General features: G+C 53.5%; 1 protein-coding gene across 1 annotated transcript; it reads left to right on the top strand.

Moving 5' to 3' along the window:
- The first annotated feature begins 180 nt into the window (after positions 1-180).
- On the top strand, positions 181-20871 carry LOC140000439 (antigen WC1.1-like). The gene is made up of 14 exons (XM_072030322.1): positions 181-745; positions 1998-2306; positions 2530-2844; positions 2953-3279; positions 3360-3674; positions 3800-4140; positions 4613-4646; positions 4734-5042; positions 5406-5441; positions 5711-5851; positions 6516-6611; positions 7314-7466; positions 8342-8496; positions 20761-20871. The coding sequence occupies exons 1-14, from the start codon at positions 181-183 to the stop codon at positions 20869-20871; spliced, it is 3207 nt and encodes a 1068-aa protein (XP_071886423.1).
- Positions 20872-25899: the final 5028 nt, after the last annotated feature.

The raw sequence follows: 25899 nt of genomic DNA, 5'->3' as shown, positions 1-25899 counted from the left end.
GGATTCCATCAGCTCCTGGGAATTTGGTGCATTTGAGAGGTGCCTGGTGCAGGTGATGGATAGGAAGAATATGGGGTTTAGAGTCACGTTGCTTTGGAGAAGGATCTGGTCAGGGGAGGAGTGAGAACCCTGTGCAGGACTGGGGGTATGTGGGTGGGCATGGGCAGGGTCAGGGGGCCAATGGGGTTGGAAGAGGGGGTTATGAGGGCTGTGGGCAGCAAATGGCCCAGGAGGGCTGGAGTTGGGCATCCCCAGAGCAGTGCAGCCCATGGACAGAGGAAGGATCCCTCCAACACACCAGTGACAATCAGTGGGGACAGGGCTCCCACCCTGGGGCCTGTGACTCTGCCTGGGCAGCAGAGAAAGAACTCGCAGACCCACACTGTGGGGCTCAAAGCTCTCCTGACCCTTCCTGTGTTGGTGTTTGAAGGGACTGCAGAGGTGAGGCTGGCGGATGGCGGCAGGCGCTGTGCTGGAAGAGTGGAGGTGAAACACCAGGGTCAGTGGGGGACCGTGTGCAGTGACCAATGGGAAATGACCGATGCTGCAGTGGTTTGTAGGCAGCTGGGCTGTGGGGTTGCTCTCGAAGCTCCTCAGAAGGCACACTTTGGACCAGGATCTGGTTCCATTTGGATGGATGATGTTCACTGTAATGGCAATGAGTCTGCCCTGTCTGACTGCACACACAATGGCTGGGGTCAAACAGACTGCGATCACACTGAGGACGCTGGAGTGATATGCTCAGGTAAGGACTGAACTTGTTCCCTACCTCTGGGATGAGGACACTCCTAAGGGACCTGGCTGTGACCTCAGGAAGCAACAAGTGGACACCAGAACATGGCTGTGTGTGTCAAGTTGCACTCTGAGCTGGGTCTGTCACTGCTGGTGTCCCTTGTCCCTGGGGAAAGCCCAGTGGGAGCACACCCAGCCTGGCCCTGAAGCTGGAGCAGCCAAGCCTGGGGAGGTGGCTCGTGCTGGGAGAGGAAAGCCCTCACCCTTCCCCATTGTGCTGCCTGGTTCCCATCTTTCTCCTCCATTCACCCAGGCCCTGTCTGGCAGGCTGGTCCCCATGCCAGGGGAATCTAGAGCAGCTCCCCCAGCCACCAGCAGCCTCAGGGAAGGGCGTGCAATGGCCCAGGACTTTTGGGTTGTACCCCCAGCAGCCAAGAGAACCTCGGCCAACGCAGAGGGGCTGCTCAGAGGGCAGGAGCACTGGGCTTGAGCAGAGGAACATGGTGGCAAGGAGCACCCTGTTCCTGTCCTGGGGTCACACCATGAGTGCCAGCCCCTAGGGACACGGCCCCTCTAAGACATGCTGACCCACTGTCCAGCCTCTCCTGCCTGCCCTGTGCCCCAGGGGCTGTGCCAGTACCTCCTGGCTCTCCTCGGTGCCTGCCCTCATACCGGGAGCTCGTGTCAGCCCAGGGCTGCTCTCTGCCTGCTCTTTTGCTCCATGTGTGGCTGGTGGATGGGGTCATCTATGCCCAGCACCACACTTTGTCCCTGTCTGAGGACCCCCCCTTTACCTGCTCCCCAGATGTGCCCCATCTAATAGCAGCTCCGCAAGAGCTCCAGCAGCCCCTGGGGACAGGGGACTTTCTTGGAAGCTCCAAGGTGTTCCTCAGCCTGGCCTGAGCCCAGCGGGGCAGAGCCAACTGCAGCAGCCCCCCGTGCCTGGGCCCATTTCCATGGGTCCACATGCTGTGAGTGCTGCAGTGCTGGGGCCGGTGCTGGGCAGCCCAGGGGCTCCAACCAGCAGCAATTAGTCTGAGTGGTGCCTGTGGCTGGGGGATGGGAGAGAGGGTAGCCTATGGGTACTGGGCTGGATTCAGAGGAGCAGCAGGGGGGCCCTGACCTCTTTGTGCCATCAGCACCCGCTGAGAGCTGCTGGGCTGACCGTGGAGCTCTGAGTCTGGCCACATTACCGATGAGGTGGGAGGTGGGCACGGAAGTGCCAGAGGGCTCTGGGAACTCACAGGTCTCCTTGGTTGCTCCAGGATTTGTCCGGATGGTCGGACGGAACAGCCCCTGCTCAGGAAGTGTGGAGGTCTACGACAGGGACCAGTGGAAAGCTGTCTGTCACTCCCACTTTGGTGCCAAAGCTGCTGAGGTGCTGTGCAGGGAGCTGCAGTGTGGCACAGCCCTGTCTGTCCATGGGGCAGCTCAGCTGGGAGAAGGGGCCGGTCCTGTCTGGGACAGAGAGCTGCAGTGTGTGGGGAATGAATCCACCATCCTCTTCTGCCCCTGGGGGACCTCCAAGGACAAGGCCTGCACCCACAGCAATGGCACTCATGTCACCTGCACACGTAAGGACTTGGGGTGGGATGGTATCCTCTGGGGCTGTGGTTGGGGGCAGGGTGGGGCCTGGGCTGTGCTGGGTGGGGGACAGGTGGGGTGAGGTGGTGGTCTGCAGCCCTAAAATGAGAGTGCTGCAGGAGGAGAAAGGCACGCTGTCCCTTTGGCCTCTCCTGCAGCTCCTGTGGGAGCAAGAGCACAAATGTGGCCTCTCTCACCCTCCTTTGTCCCCAGAGTACACAGGATTCAGGCTGGTGAACGGCAGCACAGCGTGTGAGGGCAGGGTGGAGGTGGAGGTGCTGGGAACGTGGGGGACCCTCTGTGCCTCCTGCTGGGACCTCTCGGATGCCCACGTTCTGTGTCGGCACCTCGGCTGTGGCTTTGCTGAGTCCATTCCTGGAGGAGGGCATTTTGGGAGAGGAACCGGCCCCGTCTGGAGAGACTCGTTCCACTGTGACGGGACTGAAGCCCACCTGGGGCAGTGCCCGGTGACTGCCCTGGGGGCCTCGCCGTGCTCCCAGGAGAACGCTGCTGCTGTCATTTGCTCAGGTGAGTTCTGGGCAGTGCTGCAAAGTCCATTTGCCCCTGGTGTGTGACACGGCCACCCACAGCTTTGCACCCCATGGCAGTGCCTGGCTGAATGTATGCTCTCACCAGGCCTAACTCACCCCATGCCCCTGCGGTTGGTGGGCGGAGGGAGCCGGTGCGACGGGCGCGTGGAGGTCTTCCAGCACGGGACGTGGGGCAGAGTCCTGGATGAGCAGTGGGACATGCAGGAGGCCAGCGTGGTGTGCCGGCAGCTGCAGTGTGGAGAGGCAGAGGCAGCCTACACCCCCGTGAGGGCCGAGCGAGGGCTGGGCCCCGTGGGGCTGCGTGGGGTGCGGTGTGCGGGGCACGAGGCTGACCTGAGCCTCTGCAACACCTCCTTACCTGAGAGCACACCGGCAGCAGGGATCATGGAGGACGTGTGGGTCGTGTGCCAGGGTGAGTGGTGCTGCACGTCCCCCAGGTGTGGGGCTGGGAGGGCAGCCAGCCCCTGACAGCCGGGGTTTTCCCCGCTGCAGGGAGCCGGCGGGTGCGGCTGGTGGACGGGGCTGGGCGCTGTGCCGGGAGAGTGGAGATCTACTACCAGGGGCGCTGGGGCACTGTCTGCGACGATGCCTGGGACCTGGCCGACGCCGCCGTCGTTTGCCACCAGTTGGGCTGCGGAGGGGTCCTGGAGGCAGCCGGCTCTGCTCGGTTTGGGGAGGGCTCCGGGCAGATCTGGCTGGATGGCGTCAACTGCTCCGGGGCTGAAGCTGCTCTCTGGGACTGCCCTGCCGAGGCCTGGGGACAGCACGACTGCGGGCACAAGGAGGACGTGGGAGTCGTCTGTTCAGGTCTGTGCTGGGAGTGGGGCTGGGAGCTGGGTCCAGTGAGGCCGGGGCGTGGGCAGAGCCAGGTAGGGCCAAGGCTATCAGTGGCTGCCATCCAAGGACGTCTCTGGGGCCTTTCCTCCTTCCAGAGTTCATGGCCCTGAGGCTGGAGAACAGCAATGGCTGCTCCGGGCGCCTGCAGGTTTTCTACAACGGGACGTGGGGCAGCGTTTGCTCCAACTCCATGACCACCGAGACGGTGTCACTGGTGTGCAAGGAGCTGGGCTGTGGGAATGAGGGGGAACTGGAAACCATCTCAAATTATGAGAAGCTGTCTGGCACGGCGTGGCTGGATCGCGTGGAGTGTGGGAAGAGCAACAGCTCCTTCTGGCAGTGTCCCTCTGCTCCCTGGCATCCGCAGTCGTGTACTGACCGCCGAGAAGAGACCCACATCACCTGCAATGGTAAATCTGAGCCATCAAGGCACCAGGTCCACTTCCTCGCTGGGTATGGTGAAATGCAGAGAAGGAACCCAGAGGGGCTTTGACTTTCCTGCTTTAGACCCTGTTGCTACTGGTGCACAAAGGTGACTTCAGCTCTCAGAGCCACCCATGTCCACCAGCAGCAGTCAACAGCCGGGCTGCCAGCAGCTCCCTGGGGGATGCAGAGGCAACTCCAGGCAAGGTCTCGGAGGAGACCATGCAGGGCTTTCAGGAGTCCTCCCTCCTGGGACAGCCTCCTGCTGCTCTGTGAATCAGGGACCCTGTAGGGCCGAGCACTTGGGTCCCCCCTGCAGTGCCGTGTGTGTCCCCTGAGTGAACAAGGTTCTGCTGCTGCCCTGACCCAGGCAGCAGGAGCAAGTGTGAGCAGAGGTCAGCTCTGCTCTCTTCTGCACGACCCCCAGAACAACCCTTTTCAGCCCAACTTCTCTTTCCTTTGGGACATGGACAGAAAGGCCGCAGGTGGCTGCATGCCCCAACTCCACCAGCTGCACAGGTAGGGAGCTGCCCCTGCGCGTGCCCCCCGCACCTGGCAGGGCTGTCCCAGCTCTCCTGGTGCCATGGGACATCGCTGCCTCCCCAGATAGGGAGAAGATCCGCACCATGGGAGGCAAGGACGGCTGCTCGGGCAGAGTGGAGATCTGGCACCGTGGCACCTGGGGGACACTGTGTGACAATGCCTGGGACATGCGGGATGCCGAGGTGGCGTGCAGGCAGCTGGGCTGCGGCTCTGCGGTCTACGCCCTGGGCCAGGCTGCTGCTGGAGAGGGGACGGGCCCCATGTGGCTGATGGAGTGCAGGGGGACGGAGCTGTCTCTGCAGGACTGCTGGGCCCAGCCAGGGGACAGCGGTGCCTGCCAGCATAAGGCAGATGCGGCTGTGCATTGCTCAGGTGAGCAGTGGGGCTGGGAGACATGGCTGGGGGCTTGGCAAGGAGCTGGCTTGGGCATCTGCTCTGCTATATCCTGGCATGGCCCCAGTGCAGGCCCAAGCAAGGGTGTTCCTGCAGAGTGGGGGGCTGGTTGTGGGTGGGGAGCAGCCTCTGTGGGGCTGGATGTGCCAGCACATCCCCTGGGCTGCCTGCACTGTCCTTTGAGCAGCACAGAGCAGTGGTGCTGGGCCCTGTCCCTGCCACCTTGCTCAGCCCCACAGAAGGGACAATTCAGGTGGCAAATTTTGGGGTCATTTGCCAGGGAGGCTGCCTGGTGCCACAGCCCCAGCCTCTCAGCCCAGCTATCCTTCTGCTCCCCTGCAGCTGCACCCAGGACAGCAACATCCCCCCCACAAGCAGGTAAGCTGTCCTTCTCCTGGGGCTGGGTCTGTCCATATTCACGCTGTGACAGACAGCCAGGGGAAGGGGCTTCTTGTTGGGCTGTGAGACTCCCAGGAAATCAAGGGAGCTAGGAGAAGTCTGTGATGGACCCAGCAGGGTGGGACCTGCCCCATCACCCAGCCCTGTCCCTCCCAGCCCCTGCTGCCTTGTGTGGTCAGGAGTGGCATGTCCTGGCCCCAGCCTCTCCCTTGTCTGATGCTGCCCCTGCCATGTTCCTGCCCTTGCAGATCCCCCACGGGGCCGTCCGACCACCAGCAGGGAGGGACTCTCAGTGCCTGTTGTCATCTGCATCATCCTGGGGGCCCTCCTCTGCCTGCTCCTGGCCCTCCTGGCTGGGCAGGTGCGAAGCGCCAGGGCTCGGCGCAGAGGTGGGTCCTTCCCCAGTGGTCCTGGGGGGGAGATGCCTCCTGGCAGGGCTGGGGGTGCTGGGGATGTTGGTGTCCTGGGGCACAGAAACAGAGCCGTGTGCTGCCTCCTGCCCCATGTGCTGCCCCACTGACTGACAGACCATGGGGCACCAACATCAACAGGTGGAGAGAGCCCAGAGCCTGGGGCATCAGTTCTGGGGTGAGAAGAGAAATGTGAGAGCTGGGCTGGGTGAGAAGGGGAGGATGCACTGCTGGCAGTGCTCTGGGTGGCTCTGCCAGGAGGAGCATGTGGCAGCGGGGTCCATCACCATGGTGTCAGCCACCCCCCAGCAGGACATGGGCTGTGCTATTGATGTGTGGGGCAGAGATGGAGCAGCTCCATGGGGAGGAGAAATGTGGGAATTGGTTCAGGGTCTGCACTGGGACTTGAGCCGGGGACCAAAGGGGCATAAAGGCTGTCTCCAAATGTGAGGCTGACTCTGCCCCAGACCATCTCCATGGGGATGCTGCCCTCCCTGGGGATGTGGCCTCAGTGCCAACACAACACAGTGGGGCTGTGCTGTGGGGACAGCCCTGTGCTGGCCTAGGGAATTTGGCTGAGGGAGCCCAGTGGGGTCCTGTCCCTCTCTGCCCATGCCCAGACCAGTCCTGCCTCTGTCCCCAGGCTCCGGGAGAGCTGGGGAGCCCTTCCCTGAGGCCGTGTATGAGGAGATCGCTTACAGCCTGGCGTGGGAGAAGCAGCCGAGGTTCAGTCTCTCAGGTGGGTGTATGCTCCTGAAGGGGCACTTTCTCTCTGCCTCAGACCAGGGCTGTGTCCTGCAGCTCCTGCCCATGGTCCCTGAAATGGTTGGACCATGGGGTCTGTGGGAGAGCATCCAGGTGTTGGCCCTCACAGAGGAGCTTCCTCTGCACCAGCTCTGCCCATCCCAGAGGGGACAGCCCCTCTCTGCTGGGCCCTGCACCCTGGGGACATCCAAGGGCTGAGTTAAGTGGCTATTCCAGGGCAACTCTGGGAGCCCCTATGAGATGGTCTCTTCCTAGGGTAGTAGGGGTGGTCTCCTTCCCACTCTATCCCAGCTCTGTGGCTGCCCATCCCCAGCAGTGCTGACCACAAGTTGGGGTAGCAGGGATCATCCCATAGCACCCACTGCAGCTCTCTGCAGTCTCCTTTTCAGAGGGGTCCCTGACCCAGCTGCAGCCCTACCCCAGGCACATGAGCAGGAGGATGGGCTGGGGCCAGCTGCAGGGATAGAAGGGGAGGGAGAGGAAGGGCTCCATCTCTCCTCCCTGCAGACAGACAGACAGCAGTGCCACTGAGTGCCACTTTCAGAGCTGGAGGGACGAGGGCTCTGCTTTGGCCCTGACACCAGCAGCATGTCAGCGCTGTGTCCCCATACACCCTCCCATCCTCTGCTCTGCAGAACATCTCTTCTCATTGCCACCACCTTCCCTCTCCTTTCAGATGTCCCTGTCCTGCCTGGAGGTTACCCAGCGGATGGCTATGATGATGCTGGGGAGGTTTCTGACCCTGGGGAGGATCCTGTCCCTGGGCAGGGGGACTGGGAAGTGCCCAGGACACCAGAGGAAGGAGCTGGGCGCAGGGATACAGCCACAGGTGAGGGAAATGCAGCACTGCCACTTCCTAGGTGCCAACCCCAGGGCCAGGAGAATCCATGAAATATTTAGAGCCTGATCTCCTGACATGGGGAACCTGGCCTGAGATATTTCCAGGACGCTGGTGGATGTGCCAAATGTCTCAGGCTTGTGAGGGGGGGGAAGGTGTTGTACAGCCCTGAGAAGAACCCCATAGGATCAACCACAACAGCCTGTCTTGATGCTTACAGAGGGAAGCCTGCGCTCCCGGAGAAGTGCTGAGGACCCTGGAGCTGAGGGAGACATCTTGTCCCCTTTTCTGGTACACATGGGCTATGATGATGCTGAAGAGATGTCTCTGGCATGTCCCCATGAGGACACCCAGGATGTGACACCGAAGCCCAGTGCACAAGGGTCCCAAAGCCCCATGCCAGCAGAGCCCAGCCCTGCTGAGCAGCTGGGTGCAGCCGGGAGGGAAGAGAGCTCAGTGTCACTGGGAGAGCCGTGAGTGCCAGGGAACGGTCTCCTTTTTCCAGCAGTCAGCAGACACACACGGGTATTTCCTGTCTTGGTATTCCCCTGTTTTTGTGCTTTGTGTTGACAAATGTTTATATTAAAACCCTCTGGGGGGGGGCTTTGTCCCAGATCCATTGCTTTCCTGCCCAGGTGTCGGGGTGTCTCTCTGAGGCTAACCAATTGGAGTAGAGCTCAAAGATGCAATAGTGGGGAATGGTCATTTCTTGGGACCAACAGGGTTGGGATCAGGCTGTAGGGCTGCCAGAACCCCCAGTCCCTAGACACTATTCCTACTGACAGAGGCATTTCCGTCCTGCCAGCCACAGGCAGTTTCCAGCAAAAGTGGCTCTGTGTGACGCCTCATGATGCACTCGCTGGTAGTGCCCATCTTCTACAGCCTTGGGCCCTCATGGAACCCAAGGATTCCTGCCCAGCACCCACAGACAGAGGAACCTCTCCTGCAGGATCGGAGTGGCGAGAAGTGTTGGACCCCTGGGCAGGACTTGGTACCCATACTGCCCTCTCTGATCTTGCTGGTAGGTCCTCCCCAGCTCTTCCCCAGCAGGCGCCTCCGCTGCAGGATTAGAGATGCTTTTGGTAGTAGGGTGGTGGGCTGCAGGGGGTGCTGGATGGTCTGGAACATCTGTTTGATCCATTTGGGTCAGCTGTCCTAGCTGTGTCAGGGACACCTTCCTCAAAATCAGGTTGCTCAAAGCCCCATCCAGCCTGGCCTTGAATACTTCCAGGGATGGGACACCATCCAACAACCTTTCTGGGCAACCTCCTCCAGTGCCTCACCACCCTCAGAGTAAATGATTTCTTCTGAATATCTAATCTCAATCTACCTTCTTTGAGTTTAAAGCTATTTCCCCTTGTCCTATTGCTACATCCTCTAATAAATTCTCTCTCTCCAGCTTTCGTTTATGCCCTCTGGAGCTACTGGAAGGTTGCTCTACGTTCTGCCTACAAAGGCCCAGGGCTTTCTGTTCTTAATTCCTCTCTTCTCCCTCTTCATAGCAGAGATGCTCCAGCCCTCTTATCATTTTTGTGGCCCTCCTCTGGACTTGCTCCAATGGGTCCATGTCTTTCTCACGTTGGGGATCCCAGAGGTGAACACACTATGTTAAGTGGGGTCGGGTCTCAAAAGAGCAGAAGGGAAAATAAGAATCACCTCCCCTGACCTGCTGGCTATGTTTATTCTGATGCAGCCCAGGACTTTGCTTTCAGGGCTACAAGTGCATATTGCCTACACACGTTGAGTTTTTCAAGCACCAACACCCCCAGGACCCTCTCCACAAGGCTGCTCTCACTCCCTTCTCCACCCAGCTTGTATTTATGCATAGGACTGCTTCAACCCATGTGTGGGAGTTTACACTCAGCCTTGTTGAAGTTCATGAGTTTCACACAGGCCCACCTCTCAAGCCTGTCATGGCCCCGCTAGATGACACCCCTTCCCTCCAGTACGTCAACCTCAACACACTGCTTGCTGTCATCAGCAAACTCACTGAGGGTGCACTCAATCCCACTGCCCATGTCACCAACAAAGATGTGAAATTGTGCCGGTCCCAGTACCAAGCCCTTAAGAACACCATTCGTAACAGCTCTCCACTTGGACATTGATCTGTTGACCACAACACCATGAGTGCGACCATCCAGACAATTCCTTATATCCACTGAGTGGTCCATCTGTCAGATCCATGTCTATCCAATTTAGAGACAGGAATGCCACATGGGATGTGTCAAATACTTTGCACAAATCAGGTAGATGATGTCAGTTACTTTTCTCTTACCCACAAACACCGTAACACCATTGCAGTAGGCCTACAGATATGTCAGGCACGATCTGCCCTTAGTGAAGAGGTATGGGCTGTCACCGATCACCTCTTTATTTGTCATGTGCCTTAGCCAAGTTTCCAGGAAGATCTGTTCCATGATCTTGTTGGGCTCAGAGGTAGGTCTAGACTGGGCTAGACTTCCCTGGGCCTACTTTTATTCCCTTTTAAAAAGTGGGGGTTTTGTTCTCTGTGTTACAATCAGTAGAAACTTCACTGCACAGCCACCACTTTTCAAATATGATGAGTAGTGGCTTTGCAACTTCATCTGCCAGTTCTCTCAAGACTCTGGGATTCATCTCACCTAGTCCCGTGGACTTGTGCACCTTCTGTTTCCTCAGATACTCCTGAAACTGATCTTCTACAGTAGGTGGTTCTTCTCTCTCCCAGTCCCTGCCTTTGCCTTCTGGGACTTGGATGGTGTAGCTGGAGCTATTCCAGTGAAGCATGAGGCAAAGAAGTCATTGAGTACCTTCTCCACATCCCGGATAACCAGGTCTCCTGTTTCCTTCTGGAGAGGGTCCATGTTTTCCCTAGTGTTCCTTTTATCACTGACATACTGTCGTGGTTTAACCCGGCCGGCAGCTAAACACCACGCAGCCGTTCACTCACCCTCCCCCCTCCCTCTCTGGGACGGGGGAGAGAAATGGAAAGTGAAGCCCGTGAGTTGAGATAAAGACAGTTTAATAAGACAGGAAAATAATAATAATAAAAATAATAATAACAATAATAATAATAATGATACAATGGTGATAATAGGAAAGTAATAATAATATGTACAAACAAGTGATGCACAATGCAATTGCTCACTACCCGCTGACCGATGATGCCCAGCCTAACCCCGAGCAGTCCGGCCCCCTCCCCCCGGCTAGCCACCCCTATATATTGTTTAGCATGACGTCAGATGGTATGGAGTACCCCTTTGGCTAGTTTGGGTCACCTGTCCTGGGTCTGTCCCCTCCCAGCTCTTACTGCACCCCCAGCCTGCCCATTGGCAGGACAGAGGAAAAGGCTGAGATGTCCTTGGCTTAGTATAAGCACTGCTCTGCAACAATTAAAGCATCGGGGTGTTATCAGCACTCTTCTCATCCTAAGCCAAAGCACAGCATTCCACCAGCTACTAGGAAGAAAATTAATTCTAACTGAAACCAGGACATCTATCCACCCCTTATTCCATACCATTTATGTCATGCTCAGATTACACTCTTTTCCATACATTCTAATTAGACACCTATAGTAATCATGGTAGTGATAACATACAGTATAATATACTAATTAACATGGTACAATTCAGTTCATGGGCTATTCTCACCCAGTATTAAATCTCCTTGAGGTACACACCGGACCTCTCCGTTCTTTTGCATCACCCACCAAGTGGATCCAGGTCCCTGAGCGAAAACAATTCCACGAATAGGTTTGCCTTTTCCTGAGGCAGGAGTAGCCCAGACTGTTTTACCCAGCATATTTCTTACATGCACAACAGGAACTTTATCCCCATCTACAGTACGTAACAGGTTTGATTGGGCAGGTCCAGCTCGGTTGGTAGATCCCCTAGTATTGACTAACCAGGTGGCCTTTGCCAAATGCGTATCCCAGTTTTTGAACGTCCCAGCGCCCATTGCTTTCAAGGTAGTCTTTAACAGGCCATTGTATCGTTCAACTTTCCCGCAGGCTGGTGCATGATAGGGGATATGATACACCCATTCAATACCATGTTCTTTGGCCCAAGTGTCTATAAGGTTGTTTCGGAAGTGAGTCCCATTGTCTGACTCTATTCTTTCTGGGGTGCCATGTCGCCATAGGACTTGCTTTTCAAGGCCCAGGATGGTGTTCCGGGCGGTGGCATGAGGCACAGGATATGTTTCCAGCCATCCGGTGGTTGCTTCCACCATTGTAAGTACGTGGCGCTTGCCATTGCGAATTTGAGGGAGTGTGATGTAATCAATCTGCCAGGCCTCTCCGTATTTATATTTCAGCCATTGTCCTCCATACCAAAGAGGCTTTGACCGTTTGGCTTGCTTGATTGCAGCACATGTTTCACAGTCATGAATAACCTGTGCTATAGTGTCCATGGTCAGGTCCACCCCTCGATCACGAGCCCATCTGTATGTTGCATCTCTACCTTGATGGCCTGAGGTGTCATGGGCCCATCGGGCTATAAATAATTCACCTTTATGCTGCCAATCCAGGTCCACCTGAGCTACTTCAATCTTAGCAGCCTGATCCACCTGCTGGTTGTTTTGATGTTCTTCAGTAGCCCGATTCTTGGGCACATGAGCATCTACGTGGCGTACTTTCACAGCCAGGTTCTCTACCCGAGCAGCAATATCTTGCCACAGTGCAGCAGCCCAGATGGGTTTGCCCCTACGCTGCCAGTTGTTTTGCTTCCATTGCTGTAACCATCCCCACAGGGCATTTGCTACCATCCATGAATCGGTGTAGAGATAGAGAACTGGCCGTTTTTCTCGTTCAGCAATGTCTAAAGCCAGCTGAATGGCTTTCACTTCTGCAAACTGACTCGATTCACCTTCTCCCTCAGCAGCTTCTGCAACCCGTCGCGTAGGACTCCATACAGCAGCCTTCCATCTCCGATGCTTCCCCACAATACGACAGGACCCATCAGTGAACAGGGCATATTTCTTTTCATTCTCTGGTAACTGGTTGTACAGCGGGGCTTCTTCAGCACGACCCACCTCCTCCTCTGATGATATCCCAAAGTATTTGCCTTCTGGCCAGTCCATGATCACTTCCAATATTCCTGGGCGACTGGGGTTTCCCATTCGAGCCCGCTGAGTAATCAGTGCAACCCACTTGCTCCATGTAGCATCAGTTGCATGATGCGTAGAGGGGACCCTTCCCTTGAACATCCAGCCTAGTACCGGCAATCGGGGTGCTAGGAGGAGCTGCGCTTCAGTACCGACCACCTCCGAAGCAGATCGAACTCCTTCATATGCTGCCAATATCTCCTTTTCAGTTGGAGTATAGCGGGCCTCAGATCCTCTGTATCCCCGACTCCAAAACCCCAGGGGCCGACCTCGAGTTTCCCCAGGTTCTTTCTGCCAGAGGCTCCAGGTGGGGCCGTTCTCCCCGGCTGCAGTGTAGAGCACATTCTTTACATCTGGTCCTGTTCGAACTGGCCCAAGGGCTACTGCATGGACTATTTCCTGCTTGATTTGTTCAAAGGCTTGTCGTTGTTCAGGGCCCCATTCAAACTCATTCTTCTTACGGCTTACTTGGTAGAGCGGGTTTACAATCAGACTGTAATTTGGGATGTGCATTCTCCAAAACCCCACAACACCTAGGAAAGTCTGTGTTTCTTTTTTGTTAGTTGGTGGAGACATAGCTGTTATTTTGTTGATCACATCCATTGGGATTTGACGACGTCCATCTTGCCATTTTATTCCTAAAAACTGGATCTCTCATGCAGGTCCTTTGACTTTATTCTGTTTTATGGCAAAACCGGCTTTCAGAAGGATTTGGACTATTTTCTTCCCTTTCTCGAAAACTTCCTCTGCTGTGTCACCCCACACAATAATGTCATCGATGTACTGCAGGTGTTCAGGAGCTTCCCCCTGCTCTAGCGCAGACTGGATCAGTCCATGGCAAATGGTAGGGCTGTGTTTCCACCCCTGGGGCAGCCGATTCCAAGTATATTGGACTCCCCTCCAAGTGAAGGCAAATTGTGGCCTGCACTCTGCTGCTAGAGGGATGGAGAAAAATGCATTAGCGATATCAATTGTGGCGTACCACTTGGCTGCCTTCGACTCAAGTTCGTACTGAAGTTCCAGCATGTCCGGCACTGCAGCACTCAGTGGTGGCGTGACTTCGTTCAGGCCGCGATAGTCCACTGTTAGTCTCTACTCGCCATTAGACTTTCGCACTGGCCATATGGGACTATTGAAAGGTGAATGGGTCTTGTTGATCACTCCTTGGCTCTCCAATTGACGAATTAGCTTATGGATGGGAATCAGGGAGTCTCGGTTAGTGCGATATTGCCGCCGGTGCACAGTTGTGGTAGCGATTGGCACTTGCTGTTCTTCGACCCTCAGCAACCCCACAACAGAGGGGTCCTCTGAGAGACCAGGCAAGGTAGATAATTGTTTAATGCCCTCTGTCTCTAAGGCAGATATACCAAAAGCCCACCGGAACCCTTTTGGGTCCTTGCAATATCCTCTTCTAAGATAGTCTATGCCAAGGATACATGGAGCATCCGGGCCAGTCACAATGCGGTGCTTTTCCCACTCATTCCCAGTCAGACTCACTTCAGCCTCCAATACAGTCAACTGCTGAGATCCCCCTGTCACTCCACAAATATAGATGGGCTCTGGTCCTTTATAGCTCGATGGCATTATAGTACATTGTGCACCGGTGTCTGCTAAAGCCTTATACTTCTGTGCGTGTGACGTGCCAGGCCATCGAATCCACACAGTCCAATAAACTCGATTGTCCCTTTCCTCCCCGGCTGGAGGCAGGGCCCCCCTGGCTGGAGGCAGGGCCCCCCTAATCCTGGTCAGAATCTTCTTCGTTCCTGTGTTTGAAGGACTGTCTGCTGGAAGCTGAAGCAGCAAACTTTTCAGAGAATCCCTTTTTCCTGACTGTTTTCTTTTGCAACTCACGTACCCGTGCCTCTAGGGTCGCGGTAGATTTTCCATCCCATTTTCTCATGTCCTCTCCATGGTCTCATAAGTAAAACCACAGGGTGGCACGGGGTGAGTACCCACCATATCGTCTTCCTTGTGTGGGTGAACGCCTACCCCTGACAGCTGAGACACTGCTTTGTACAGGTACGGAGGAGAATAATCTCTCTTCAAGTTGGTGAAACTTTTCAGAAAGTTTCTCCCAAGTGTTCTCTTTTGGTCGTTGGACACTGGTTGGTTCAGGTTGGGGGGAAGATAGATTCTCTTTAAGTTGGTGGACCTCTTCAGAAAGTTTCTCCACAGCTGAGACGCAGGCCTGTAAGGAAGAGGAGAGACTTTCTTCGTACTGCCGGAGTTGTTTAGCCACTTCATCCACTGTGGGTTCCTCATCCTCTTTCCAGGCCATTATTGCCAATGAGCTAGCATATGATGATGGTGCACTCCGTACAAACTTCCGCCACATGGGTCGTGTGCACCTGACTTCATCTGGATCTTTGGATGTTTGTCTGAGGTCTGGATCCCCATAAATCACTTCCCGTACGGCTAATTCCCTCAGGTACTGGATTCCCTTCTCCATAGTGGTCCACTTGCCTGGTAGACATAAAAGTTCTTCCTTGAAGGGATACCTTTCCCTCACAGCTGAGAGGAGACGCCTCCAGAGGCTGGTGGATTGTGCTCCATCTGCAATTGCTTTGTCAATGCCGGCGTCTCGAGCAAGGGATCCCAGCCGCTTGGCTTCCCTACTGTCTAATTCCACACAATTGGCTCCAGAGTCCCAGCACCAGAGCAGCAAGGTGACAAGCTGCTCACCTATACAGCGACCAAAATCTTTTCGCACATCTCGTAGCTCGTGCTCGTTTAGGCTTCGGGTAGTTACTGTTGCTTTTTCGTCATCCTCATCTTCCTCCTCCTGAATCCTTGATGGCCCAGCGTCGTCGTCATCTTCGTCATCTCTATACTTAGATTTGGCAGAAGCCTTACCTGGATTGGCAGAAGACTCTCTGCGTTCTAAACGACCTGAATCTCTATACCATTTTTTCACCTTCTCTACAGGGGCAGCTTGCACTGCTACTGCTCGTTTCTCTGACCTTGTTACAGGGTCTGCCACAGAGGTTGGAATACCCTCTGCAGGGTCATCTTGCACTGCTACAGCTCGTTTCTCTGACACGGCCACAGGAGCTGGAGCGGCTGCAGGAGCTGGAGCAGTTGCAGGAACCAGAGCTGGAGCGGCTGCAGGAGCTGGAGCTGGAGCAGTTGCAGGAGCTGGGACTGGAGTAGTGGCAGGAGCTGGGACTGGAGCGGCTGCAGGAGCTGGGACTGGAGCACTTGCAGGAGCTGGGACTGGAGCGGCTGCAGGAGCTGGAACTGGAGCGGCTGCAGAAGCTGGAACTGGAGCGACTGCAGGAGCTGGGACTGAAGCACTTGCAGGAGCTGGGATTGGGGCACTTGCAGGAGCTGGGACTGGAGCGGCTGCAGGAGCTGGAACTGGAGCGGCTGCAGGAGCTGGGACTGGAGCGGCTGCGGGAGCTGGGACTGGAGCGGCTGCAGGAGCTGGAACTGGAGTGGCTGCAGGAGCTGGGACTGGAGTGGCTGCAGGAACCAGAGCTGGAGCGGCTGCAGGAGCTGGGACTGGAGCGGCTGCAGGAACCGGAGCTGGAGCGGCTGCAGGAACCGGAGCTGGAGCGGCTGCAGAATCCACCGTAGGGGTCACAGTGGCCGTTGGATCTGTCACAGGATTTGGAGTGGCCGCAGGGTCTGTCACTAAGTTGATAGCAGTATCAATGGCAGCTCGATAGGCATGAGCCAGGCCCCAGCACGTTACAATGATTTGTGTTACTTTGGAACTGCCAGAATCATGACACCTTTTTTTCAAGCATTCTGCCAGTTTTTGAGGATTTTGCCATTGTTCAGGGGTGAATTTCCAACACACTGGGGGTGCCAACTGCTCTAGATGCCTGCCCATATCCACCCATACTCCCTGCCACCCACAACTATACTGCCTCCGGGCAGATCTCCGGATGAGCTTCCCAAGTAGTTAACTTTAAGCAGAATCTGAAGTGCATTCATGAGGCAGAACAACAAGACTACGGCAGTCTGAGTATCCCAAGAATATTCAATATCTTGGAGAGCTATTGTGACAAGCTCAGGGGATAAGAGGGTGGTGAAGGAGGAAGGCAAAGGTATCCAGGAGGATACAGGGGTGGTGAAGGAGAAAGGGAGAGTAAGCAAGTAAGAAAAAATATCTTCCCCTTTCCCCTCCACAGATTGACTCTCTAATGGAGAAAAACAATAGGTATAATTGCTAATAGTTCCCAAGATACTGTTTCCAAAGTACAGAGTCCACGATGTTACTGAGTATAAATACCAAGTTAGAGTCATGACCAGATATCTTATCGTCTCATAAGCCATTGCTATAACACTCAATACCATAATGATCTGAAACCAGGGCCCGGAGAGGATAAACAACACGACAGAGAGCAAATACGGAAAATAATGTACTATAATACTCAATTTGGAAAACAGGCGCAGCAGAGTTGAGATTAAAGCAATCAGCATCATGACAAGTGACTATTAAGCAGGTCTAATCCTTACACCAATTTTAGTTTAACACACTCTGGTCAGATCTGCCGTTATCTCAACCTTTCGAGCCCCACGTTGGGCGCCAAAAAGACTGTCGTGGTTTAACCCGGCCGGCAGCTAAACACCACGCAGCCGTTCGCTCACCCTCCCCCCTCCCTCTCTGGGACAGGGCAGAGAAATGGAAAGTGAATCCTGTGAGTTGAGATAAAGACAGTTTAATAAGACAGGAAAATAATAATAATAAAAATAATAATAACAATAATAATAATAATGATACAATGGTGATAATAGGAAAGTAATAATAATATGTACAAACAAGTGATGCACAATGCAATTGCTCACCACCCGCTGACTGATGATGCCCAGCCTAACCCCGTGCAGTCCGGCCCCCTCCCCTGGCTAGCCACCCCTATATATTGTTTAGCATGACGTCAGATGGTATGGAATACCCCTTTGGCTAGTTTGGGTCACCTGTCCTGGGTCTGTCCCCTCCCAGCTCTTACTGCACCCCCAGCCTGCCCGTTGGCAGGACAGAGCAAAAGGCTGAGATGTCCTTGGCTTAGTATAAGCACTGCTCTGCAACAATTAAAGCATCGGGGTGTTATCAGCACTCTTCTCATCCTAAGCCAAAGCACAGCATTCCACCAGCTACTAGGAAGAAAATTAATTCTGTTCTAACTGAAACCAGGACAGTGTGTGCCATGGAGTCAACAGGGCATGGAGCCCACAGAGCATGAGCATGTCCAAGGCGGAGCCACCCAGAGGTAAGATGCTAAACCTGGGATGGAACAGTCAAAGGAGAGCTCTGCAACTGCAGGGAACATAGCAAGCATAGAGAAAGCAGTCTGCTGAATTAGTTGTTAAACCTCTGGTGAACTTTCAAAGACTAGATTGAATGAATCACCCCAAAACGTCTCTGCCATTGGAAATGAGTTGGACTCAATGAGCTTTGTATGTCTCTTCTACAAGGGGAAGGCGAGGAGGTGAGGTAATTTGCAGATGTCAGCAGCAGGGACAGTGCCACTGCCCTCCACTTTTCCACTTGCTGCTTTGGGGCCATTCCAGCCTGGGCTGCTCTGCTGGGCTGGGTTGGGCTGGGGAGAGGACAGGGAGGTGTGGAGAGCTGGGGAGGGTCTGGGCTGTGCTGGTCTCCTGGTAAAGACAAGGAGGAGCAGCAGAGCAGGGGCTGGGCTGGGCCCTTGTTCTCTGGACACCCTGGCAGATGCTGCCCCAGGGCAATGGTCCCAGAGCAGCCCCTCACAACCACCTTTCCCAGCACTGGGCTCTTGACACAGCTCACACAGGTGGTTTGTTTCTACATGGAAGGACACCAAATGACTACATCAGGAATCCACGCTTGCCCTGTCTATATGAGACAGCCCATAGTATTGGTGCAGTGAGATGAACCTGAGTGAACACAAGTGCCAGAAACCATTCCCTAAGGTTGCTATCATGTGCAGTGGGACAGACAGAGTCTCAAGGTCCCTTCTCTTTAGAGGTATGGTCTCCTGGGAAACCAGCCAAATAAAGCAAAATTAGACATCATGACTTTCACACCAACTCCTTCTCTGTAGAGTTCTCACCATTTTTCTAAAATTCATTTCTTGATTCACTTTTCCACACAGAGATGGGCATTTCCTTCAGGATGCACTGGTGTTGCTAAATGTTACATGGGGAAACATGAGGGACTGTGCAGGTCATCCCCTGCACCTACTGCTCCTGGGAGGGGAGGACATAGGCTGGGAAGAGACCTCCTGAGCACAACAGCTCCTTGTAGCCCTGTGGATGCTGGCTGTGAGGTCACTTCTGTCCCAGCACCTGGCTGGCCAACAGCAGGGAGGCAGAGCCTCCGGGGTCATAAAGGCCATTAGAAAGCTGCCCCCGGCAGGATGACACATATAGGTGGCCAGGGGAAGGCCAGGAAAATAAAATAGCAGATTGGTAGAGAGAAGACTGAAGTGGCTAAGAGAAAGGCAAGATTTGGAAGAGAGAAAAGGGTTTCAGGTAAGGGTGCTGATGCTGGAAAATATTCAAGTATGGCAATATTTCTAACTTGCAACCTTAGGACATACACGTAGTCCTACCCGAAATGCCATCCCTCACCCTGAACAAATCCACTGCTCTAATCCCCAACATCAAATCCTGCCTTGAACTCAAACTTCAAACGCATCTCCTGTTACCAGTAGTCTTAACCTATTGATCACCCTAATTTCAGGCCTTTAATTTCTATTATTAAATTCACAGTTTTAATAGCAGCCCTCATCCCCAAACAAAGCAGATAATAAAACCATAACCAAAAATCTAGCCCATACCTTAAACAGTGACTGGCTACCCAAAGCAGAACACCAAAGCCTCCCTCTGACAAATCCCTAAACCTGGAAAGCAAGATCTAATCCCTAGACCCTAACCTTAAGACCTAACTCCCAAATCCCTGCACTCTGATCATGTAATCAAATCAGGTTGGCCCCAAGAGGCTGATATAGATCTGGCCAGGTCATAGGGCTCAAGGAGATGGGTGGGGATGTTCTTCTGAGGTAGGTCACCTGTGCCTCAGGATCTCAAGAGGAGGCCCATGGCTGTGCAGGTGGGTGTTGGAGTATTGTGCCTAAGGGCCTGATAGGCCGCCTTCAGGCACATGGCTGGTGTATCATAGAATCATAGAATATCCCGAGTTGGAAGGGACCCATAAGGATCATCGAGCTCAACTACTGGCACCACACAAGTCTACCCAAAAATTCAGACCATATGACTGAGAGCACTGTCCAAACCCTTCTTAAACTTCAGCAGGCTTGGTGCTGTGACTATGTCCGTGGGGAGCCTGTTCCAGTGGGCGACCACTGAAAATAATAAAATAGTAAACAAAGAAAATAATTCGGCGCCTGACCCTCCACTCTCCCTCGTGAGGAAGCTGTAGACCACGATGAGGTCTCCCCTTAGCCTCCTCTTTTCCAGGCTGAACAGGCCAAGTGACCTCAGCCGCTCCTCATACGTCTACCCCTTAGGCCCTTCATCATCTTTGTAGTCCTTCTCTGGACACTCTCCAATAGTTCCACAAAGAAACCCATGTGAGCCTCACCCATAACCTAAATCTCCCCTCTTTTAGTTTAAAACCATTCCCCCTTCTCCTGTCATTAAGTGATTGAGAAAAAAAATGTCCTCCATCTTTTTAATAAGCTCTCTTTAAATACTGAAAATTTGCAATGAGGTCACCCTGGAGCCTTCTCATCTCCAGGCTGAACATCCCCAGCTGTCCCCCGGGGATCAGTACTGGGTCCAGTCTTGTTCAACTTATTGATCCTAGACAATGCAACAGAGTGCAACTTTAGCAAATGTGCTGAAGATACAAAACTGGGAGGAGGGGCTGATACTCCAGAAGTCTGTGTCGCCATTTGGAGGGACCTCAGTAGACTGTAGAGCAAGGCAGTGAGGAACCTCATTAAGTTCAAGAAAGGAGAGTGCAAGGTCCTTCTCCTAGGAGAAATAACCCCATGCACCAGTAGAGGTTGGGCAGTAACCTGTTAGAAAGCAGCTCTGCAGAGAAGGACAAGGCAGTCCTGGTAGACAGCATGTTAGGCATGAGTCAGCAATGTTCCCTTGCACCAGCAATGTTCCCTTGGCCAAGAAGGCCAACGGTATCCTGGGGTGCATTTAAAAGAGTGTTGCCAGCAGGTCAAGAGAGGTGTTCCTCCCCCTCTACTCAGCCCTGGTGAGGCCTCAACTGGAGTATTGTGTCCAGTTCTGGCACTCCCAGTACATGGAACATGGAACTGTCCCAGTACAGGGACATGGAACTACTGAAGAGAGTCCAGAGGAGGGCTACAAAGACGATGAGGAGACTGCAGTATCTCTTATCGAAGGATAGGCTGAGAGAGCGGGGCTTGTTTAGTTTGGAGAAGAGAAGTCAGAGAGGAGATGTCCCTTAGAGGGGGATGAGAAAGATATGTTATAGGGGAGTTTAATATATTTTTTTAGCTAAAGGTAAAGGTCCCATGTTAAGGAAAAGGCAAAAAGGAAGGCAATATTTTTAGGAGGCACACCCTGACAAAATGCTAATACTTACATTTCCAGTCTCTGAAGTTCTCATGGAATCTATCTTATACAACGTCTGGCACCTCAGAGGTGCTGTACTTGAGAAGAAGTTAAGAGAAATCCCATCTTTTTGTATTGAAAGTTCTGGGCCCCATTTGAGCCTTAAGACAACAAACTCAGGATGAGATGTCTCAACTGAGTCCTTGTGATCTCTTGCCTCAGCTTGGGAAAATGGGATTCCTGCCAGTCACAGTCTGGGTGTTCTGCCTAAAAGTGGAAGAGGACAAGGTGATTCTTTGATGCAACTCCTCCTGATAGGAGAAATGACACTGCTGAAAGTAAGTGTCACTCCTCATCTGACGAAGGGATCATAGGGGATTGCGTCAGCCTGTTTCAAAGTTGGTTCCCTGAAGGCCCAGTGACAGACATCTCAAGGGACACAAGAGAGGGCAGGGACAGTGAGGCCTTGGGATGGAGCTCTGCAGCTGAGCTGAGCTGGGCTCCTGGGGCCAAGGGCAGCTCCTGGCAAGGGGGCAGTGCTGCAGGGAGACACCTCTGCCCAGGAGCAGCTCCTCTGCACAGCACAGCAGCAGGGCTGGGGGCACTGCCTGCAGGGGACAAAGGTAGCTGAGAGAAGGGAAGGAGATGTTAAAGGCAGTGTGGAGGGGGGATGCTGAGAGCTCACTGCGGGAGAAATCTTCACAGCCCTGAACAAGGTAAGTCTCTGGCTGCAGGGCAATGAAGATGTAAGTATCCTAGGGGTCTCTTCTACAGTTGTCAGTTCCATGGCTGGTAGTCCCGAGGGAGCTGTGGCTCTAAACTACAGTAATATAGGTTTCCTGGTGTATATACTGGCTTCTCCAGTGCAGAGGATGGGGCTGTTTCCTGGATCAATGATTTCCTGCCTAAGCTGTCAGAAGGGCAGGACATGAGGTTTCCTTCTCACAGGGCTGGCTACAGGCTGTGAAGCCAGGTTGCAGGCAGGGTGCCCAGGGCTGTGGTGCCGAGCAGGGTCCATGCTGTGCCCCAGGGCAGTGTGCTGGGGCAGGACCTCTGCTGCCTGCCAGGCTCAGCACTCAGCCTGCCGGGGGAGCTGCCCAGGGAGCTGTGGGCTGAAGCTGTGGCTGATAGGAGCAGGGCAGGGTCCTGCTGGTGTCCAGAGGCTGCTGCCTTGTTCAGACTGCTCACAGATCCACAGCACCCCAGGGGCAACCTTAGGCAAGAACAATAGGAAAGACCAGCACATGCACTAACGGAAGGGAAGGAAATCTCTGGTGTTTCTTATTTCTTTTACCTGCCCTGAAGGAGAGTCATGGGACATGATAATGGAGTTGTCAGGCTGTGTCCTTCACTGAGGCTTTCAGAGCATGACACTGAAAGAGAACTGTAGGTTGATGAAGAGCCTCAGAATTTCTTTTCACACCCCTCTCCTTACAGAGAACACCAACACCACCTTTAGTGTTCCTCATGGGATTCCTGGATGTCCTGCTTGGAACCTGAAAATAGAGGTGCCTCTGGCTATTGGGCACCATAGATTCATCCCCAGCGCCCTTCACCGGATATTGTAGGGCAGTACTGACTTCTGCTAAGCCCACAGAGGATCTTCCTGGACATTGAGGCACCTCAGAGAGAATAAAACAGAGCTCATAAAGAAGACACAGTGTATCTTGTTGAGGAGGAATCTCTGAAACACAGTAGCAGTTTTACTCAGACAAGTCTCACTAATGTGACTATGTTTCCTCCAGGAAAAGGCATCCATACCCAGAGGCAGCAAATGTCCAACAGCAGCTTCCCCACTGAGTTTCTCCTGTTGGCATTTGCAGACACACGCCAGCTGCAGCTTCTGCACTTCGGGCTCTTCCTGGGCATCTACCTGGCTGCCCTCCTGGGCAACAGCCTCATCCTCACATCTATAGCCTGCGACCACCACCTCCACACCCCCATGTACTTCTTCCTCCTCAACCTCGCCCTCCTTGACATGGGCTGCATCTCCACCACTGTCCCCAAAGCCATGGCCAATTCTCTCTGGGACACCAGGGCCATTTCCTATGCAGGTTGTGCTACCCAAGTCTTTTTCTTTGCTGTCTTTGTCGCAGCAGAGTTTTCTCTTCTCATCATCATGGCCTATGACCGCTACATTGCCATTTGCAAACCCCTGCACTACGGGACAGTAATGACCAGCAGAACTTGTGTCAACATGGCAGCAGCTACCTGGGGCAGTACTTTTCTCTATGCTGTGCTGCACACTGCCAATACCTTTTCCCTCCCCCTCTGCCAAGGCAATGCCCTGGACCAGTTCTTCTGTGAAATTTCCCAGATCCTCAAGCTCTCCTGCTCAGATGCCTACCTCAGAGAAGTTGGGCTTATTGTGGTTAGTGTCTGTTTATTATTTGGTTGTTTTGTTTTCCTTGTGCTGACCTATGTGCAGATCTTCAGGGTCGTGCTGAGGATCCCCTCACAGCAGGGCAGGCACAAAGCCTTTTCCACTTGCCTCCCTCACCTGGCCGTGGTCTCTCTGTTCATAAGCACTGCCACATTTGCTTACCTGAAGCCCCCCTCTATGTCCTCCTCCTCCCTCAACCTTTTGCTGGCAGTCCTGTACTCGGTGGTGCCTCCAGCAGTGAACCCCCTCATCTACAGCATGAGGAACCAGGAGCTGAAGGATGCAGTGTGGAAAGTGATGACTGGAGTTTTTGAGAAGCAAATAACTGCATGTCCATTTCATATCACTCTTAATGTAACTCGTTAAAGGCCAAGGAAGATCTTGTTGTTTTCTTTTTTTCGTTTTTCTTTTTTTTTATTTTATTTTTTTTTATTTTTGCCTTTTTTTTTTCTTTTTGCTTTACTACTGAATGTCTCATGTGACTCTGAGACTTGGTATAAAAGAGGTGTATTTAATGGGCAATTAAATATTTAATGTGTATTTAAATAAAAAGATGGTTCCTGCAGTGACTTGCCTGAGATGCTTCCTCAGAGAAAGGTGGTGGCACTTGGCTGTGTGCAGAGGTTGAGGGGAAAAGAGTCCTGGCACAGCAGCAATGCCAGGGAGCCCCAGGGCTTGGTCTGTCCAAATCAGCTCTCCATTTCACCTCCCACACTCTCCTATGGAGCTCTTGTGTTGCTGCAAGGACTGATTGCACTTGTTACTTGTTCATCCAGCTGCTGCGGGCAGTCCTGTGTCTGCAGGCAGGGAGAGGCCAGAGGCACTTCTCTAACACAGCTTGCTCTATACCAGCATCTCCAGTATAAAAGGGGATCTGTTCAGGGCAGTGCCTGAAAGCCCAGCTCTTCTCCCAAAGATGCTCTCATGGATATTTCAAAGGAATGGACTTGAAAGAGGCTCCTGGCTAGGCTTGTTTCTCTGTGGGCTCAGGCAGATAAGATAGGAGTCCCAGGATCATATTTTAGGCAGGGAAGGATGACTCCATTCCTGCCTGTTTGTGCCCAGCACCCATGAGATTTTGACTTCACCGGCCTGTATCCACAGCATGAAAGTCTGCCTTCCTGGGAGAGTTAGGGAGGAGCAGCAGAGCAGGGGCTGGGCTTGGACCTTGTTCTCTGGACACCCTGGCAGATGCTGCCTCAGGCCAACGGTCCAAGAACAGCCCCTTGCAACCACTGTTCCCAGCACTGAGTTCTCACCCCAGCTCACACAGATAGTTTCTTCCTCTGGATATGGACACTAAATGACTACATCAGGAGTCCATGTTTCCCTTGTTCATATGAGACTGCACTCTGTATGGGTGTGGTGAGATGAACCTGAATGAAACCAAGTGCCATAAGCTGTTTCCTAAGGGTGCCATGAATTCCAGTGGGACAGAGAGAGTCTAAAGTTCACTTCCCATTGGCGGTACAGTCCCTTAGAATACCATCTGAATAAAGCAATTCTAGTCATTGTAACTGTCACACCAACTCCTTCTCTGCAGAGTTTGCCTAAAATATACGTTTTCCTAAAGTATATATTCAGTTCTTGAATCACTTTTTCACACATGGGTGGGCATTTCCTTTAGGGTGCACTGAAGTCGCTAAAGGCTGCATGAGGAAACGTGAGTCTGGACATGTAGAAGACCTTCTGAAGCATGAGCTGGTTGGCAGGCAGAGTACCTGAGGGACTGTGAAGGGCATGCACCTGGTGCTCCTAGGTGGGCTGGAAAGAGGCCTCCTGAGCACAACAGCTCCTTGTGACCCTTGTGGATGCTGGCTGTGAGGTCACTTGTGTCCCAGCCCCTGTCTGGACAACAGCAGGGAGGCAGAGACTCTGAGGTCACAAAGGCTTCAGGAAGCTGCCCCCAACAGGGTGACACATTTGGGGAGGTCAGGGGAAAGCTGGGAGAATAAAGGTGGGAAATTTGGGGGAGAGAAGAGGGACTTGGCTAACAAAAAGATCTGGAGGAGGTGAGAGGGGTTCAGGCAAGGCTGTGCTGCTGCAACACTTACTAGGAAAACATCCATGTCAAGCCCTGGCAATATTTCTAAGAAGTAACTGTAAGCCCTACCCCTACATCTAAATGCTATCCCTCTCTCTGCAAGGAATCCACTACTCTTACTCCTAACCCCAAACCTCACCTGGCATGGGTTTGCAAATCCTAAATCCATAAGGCCTTACCATACACTCTTAGCTCATTTCTCACCGTATTCCTCAGCCTTTCATCCCTAGCATTGAATTCCAGACTTAACATGATTCCTCAACAGAGCCCTGAAGAAAATCCCAACATAACATAACATAGTCTCTACACTACACACAGACTGGAACCCAAACCAGTAAACACAGGCCTCCCTCTAATACTCTGCCCAACCACTAACCCTGGAATCCCTAAACCCTAACCTGAACACCTAAGCCCCAAATCCTGCATTCCTGTGG

The sequence above is a fragment of the Anas platyrhynchos genome, chromosome 32 (assembly GCF_047663525.1).
Source record: "Anas platyrhynchos isolate ZD024472 breed Pekin duck chromosome 32, IASCAAS_PekinDuck_T2T, whole genome shotgun sequence".
Classification (NCBI taxonomy): domain Eukaryota; kingdom Metazoa; phylum Chordata; class Aves; order Anseriformes; family Anatidae; genus Anas; species Anas platyrhynchos.
This window is presented reverse-complemented; position numbering and strand designations above follow the sequence as displayed.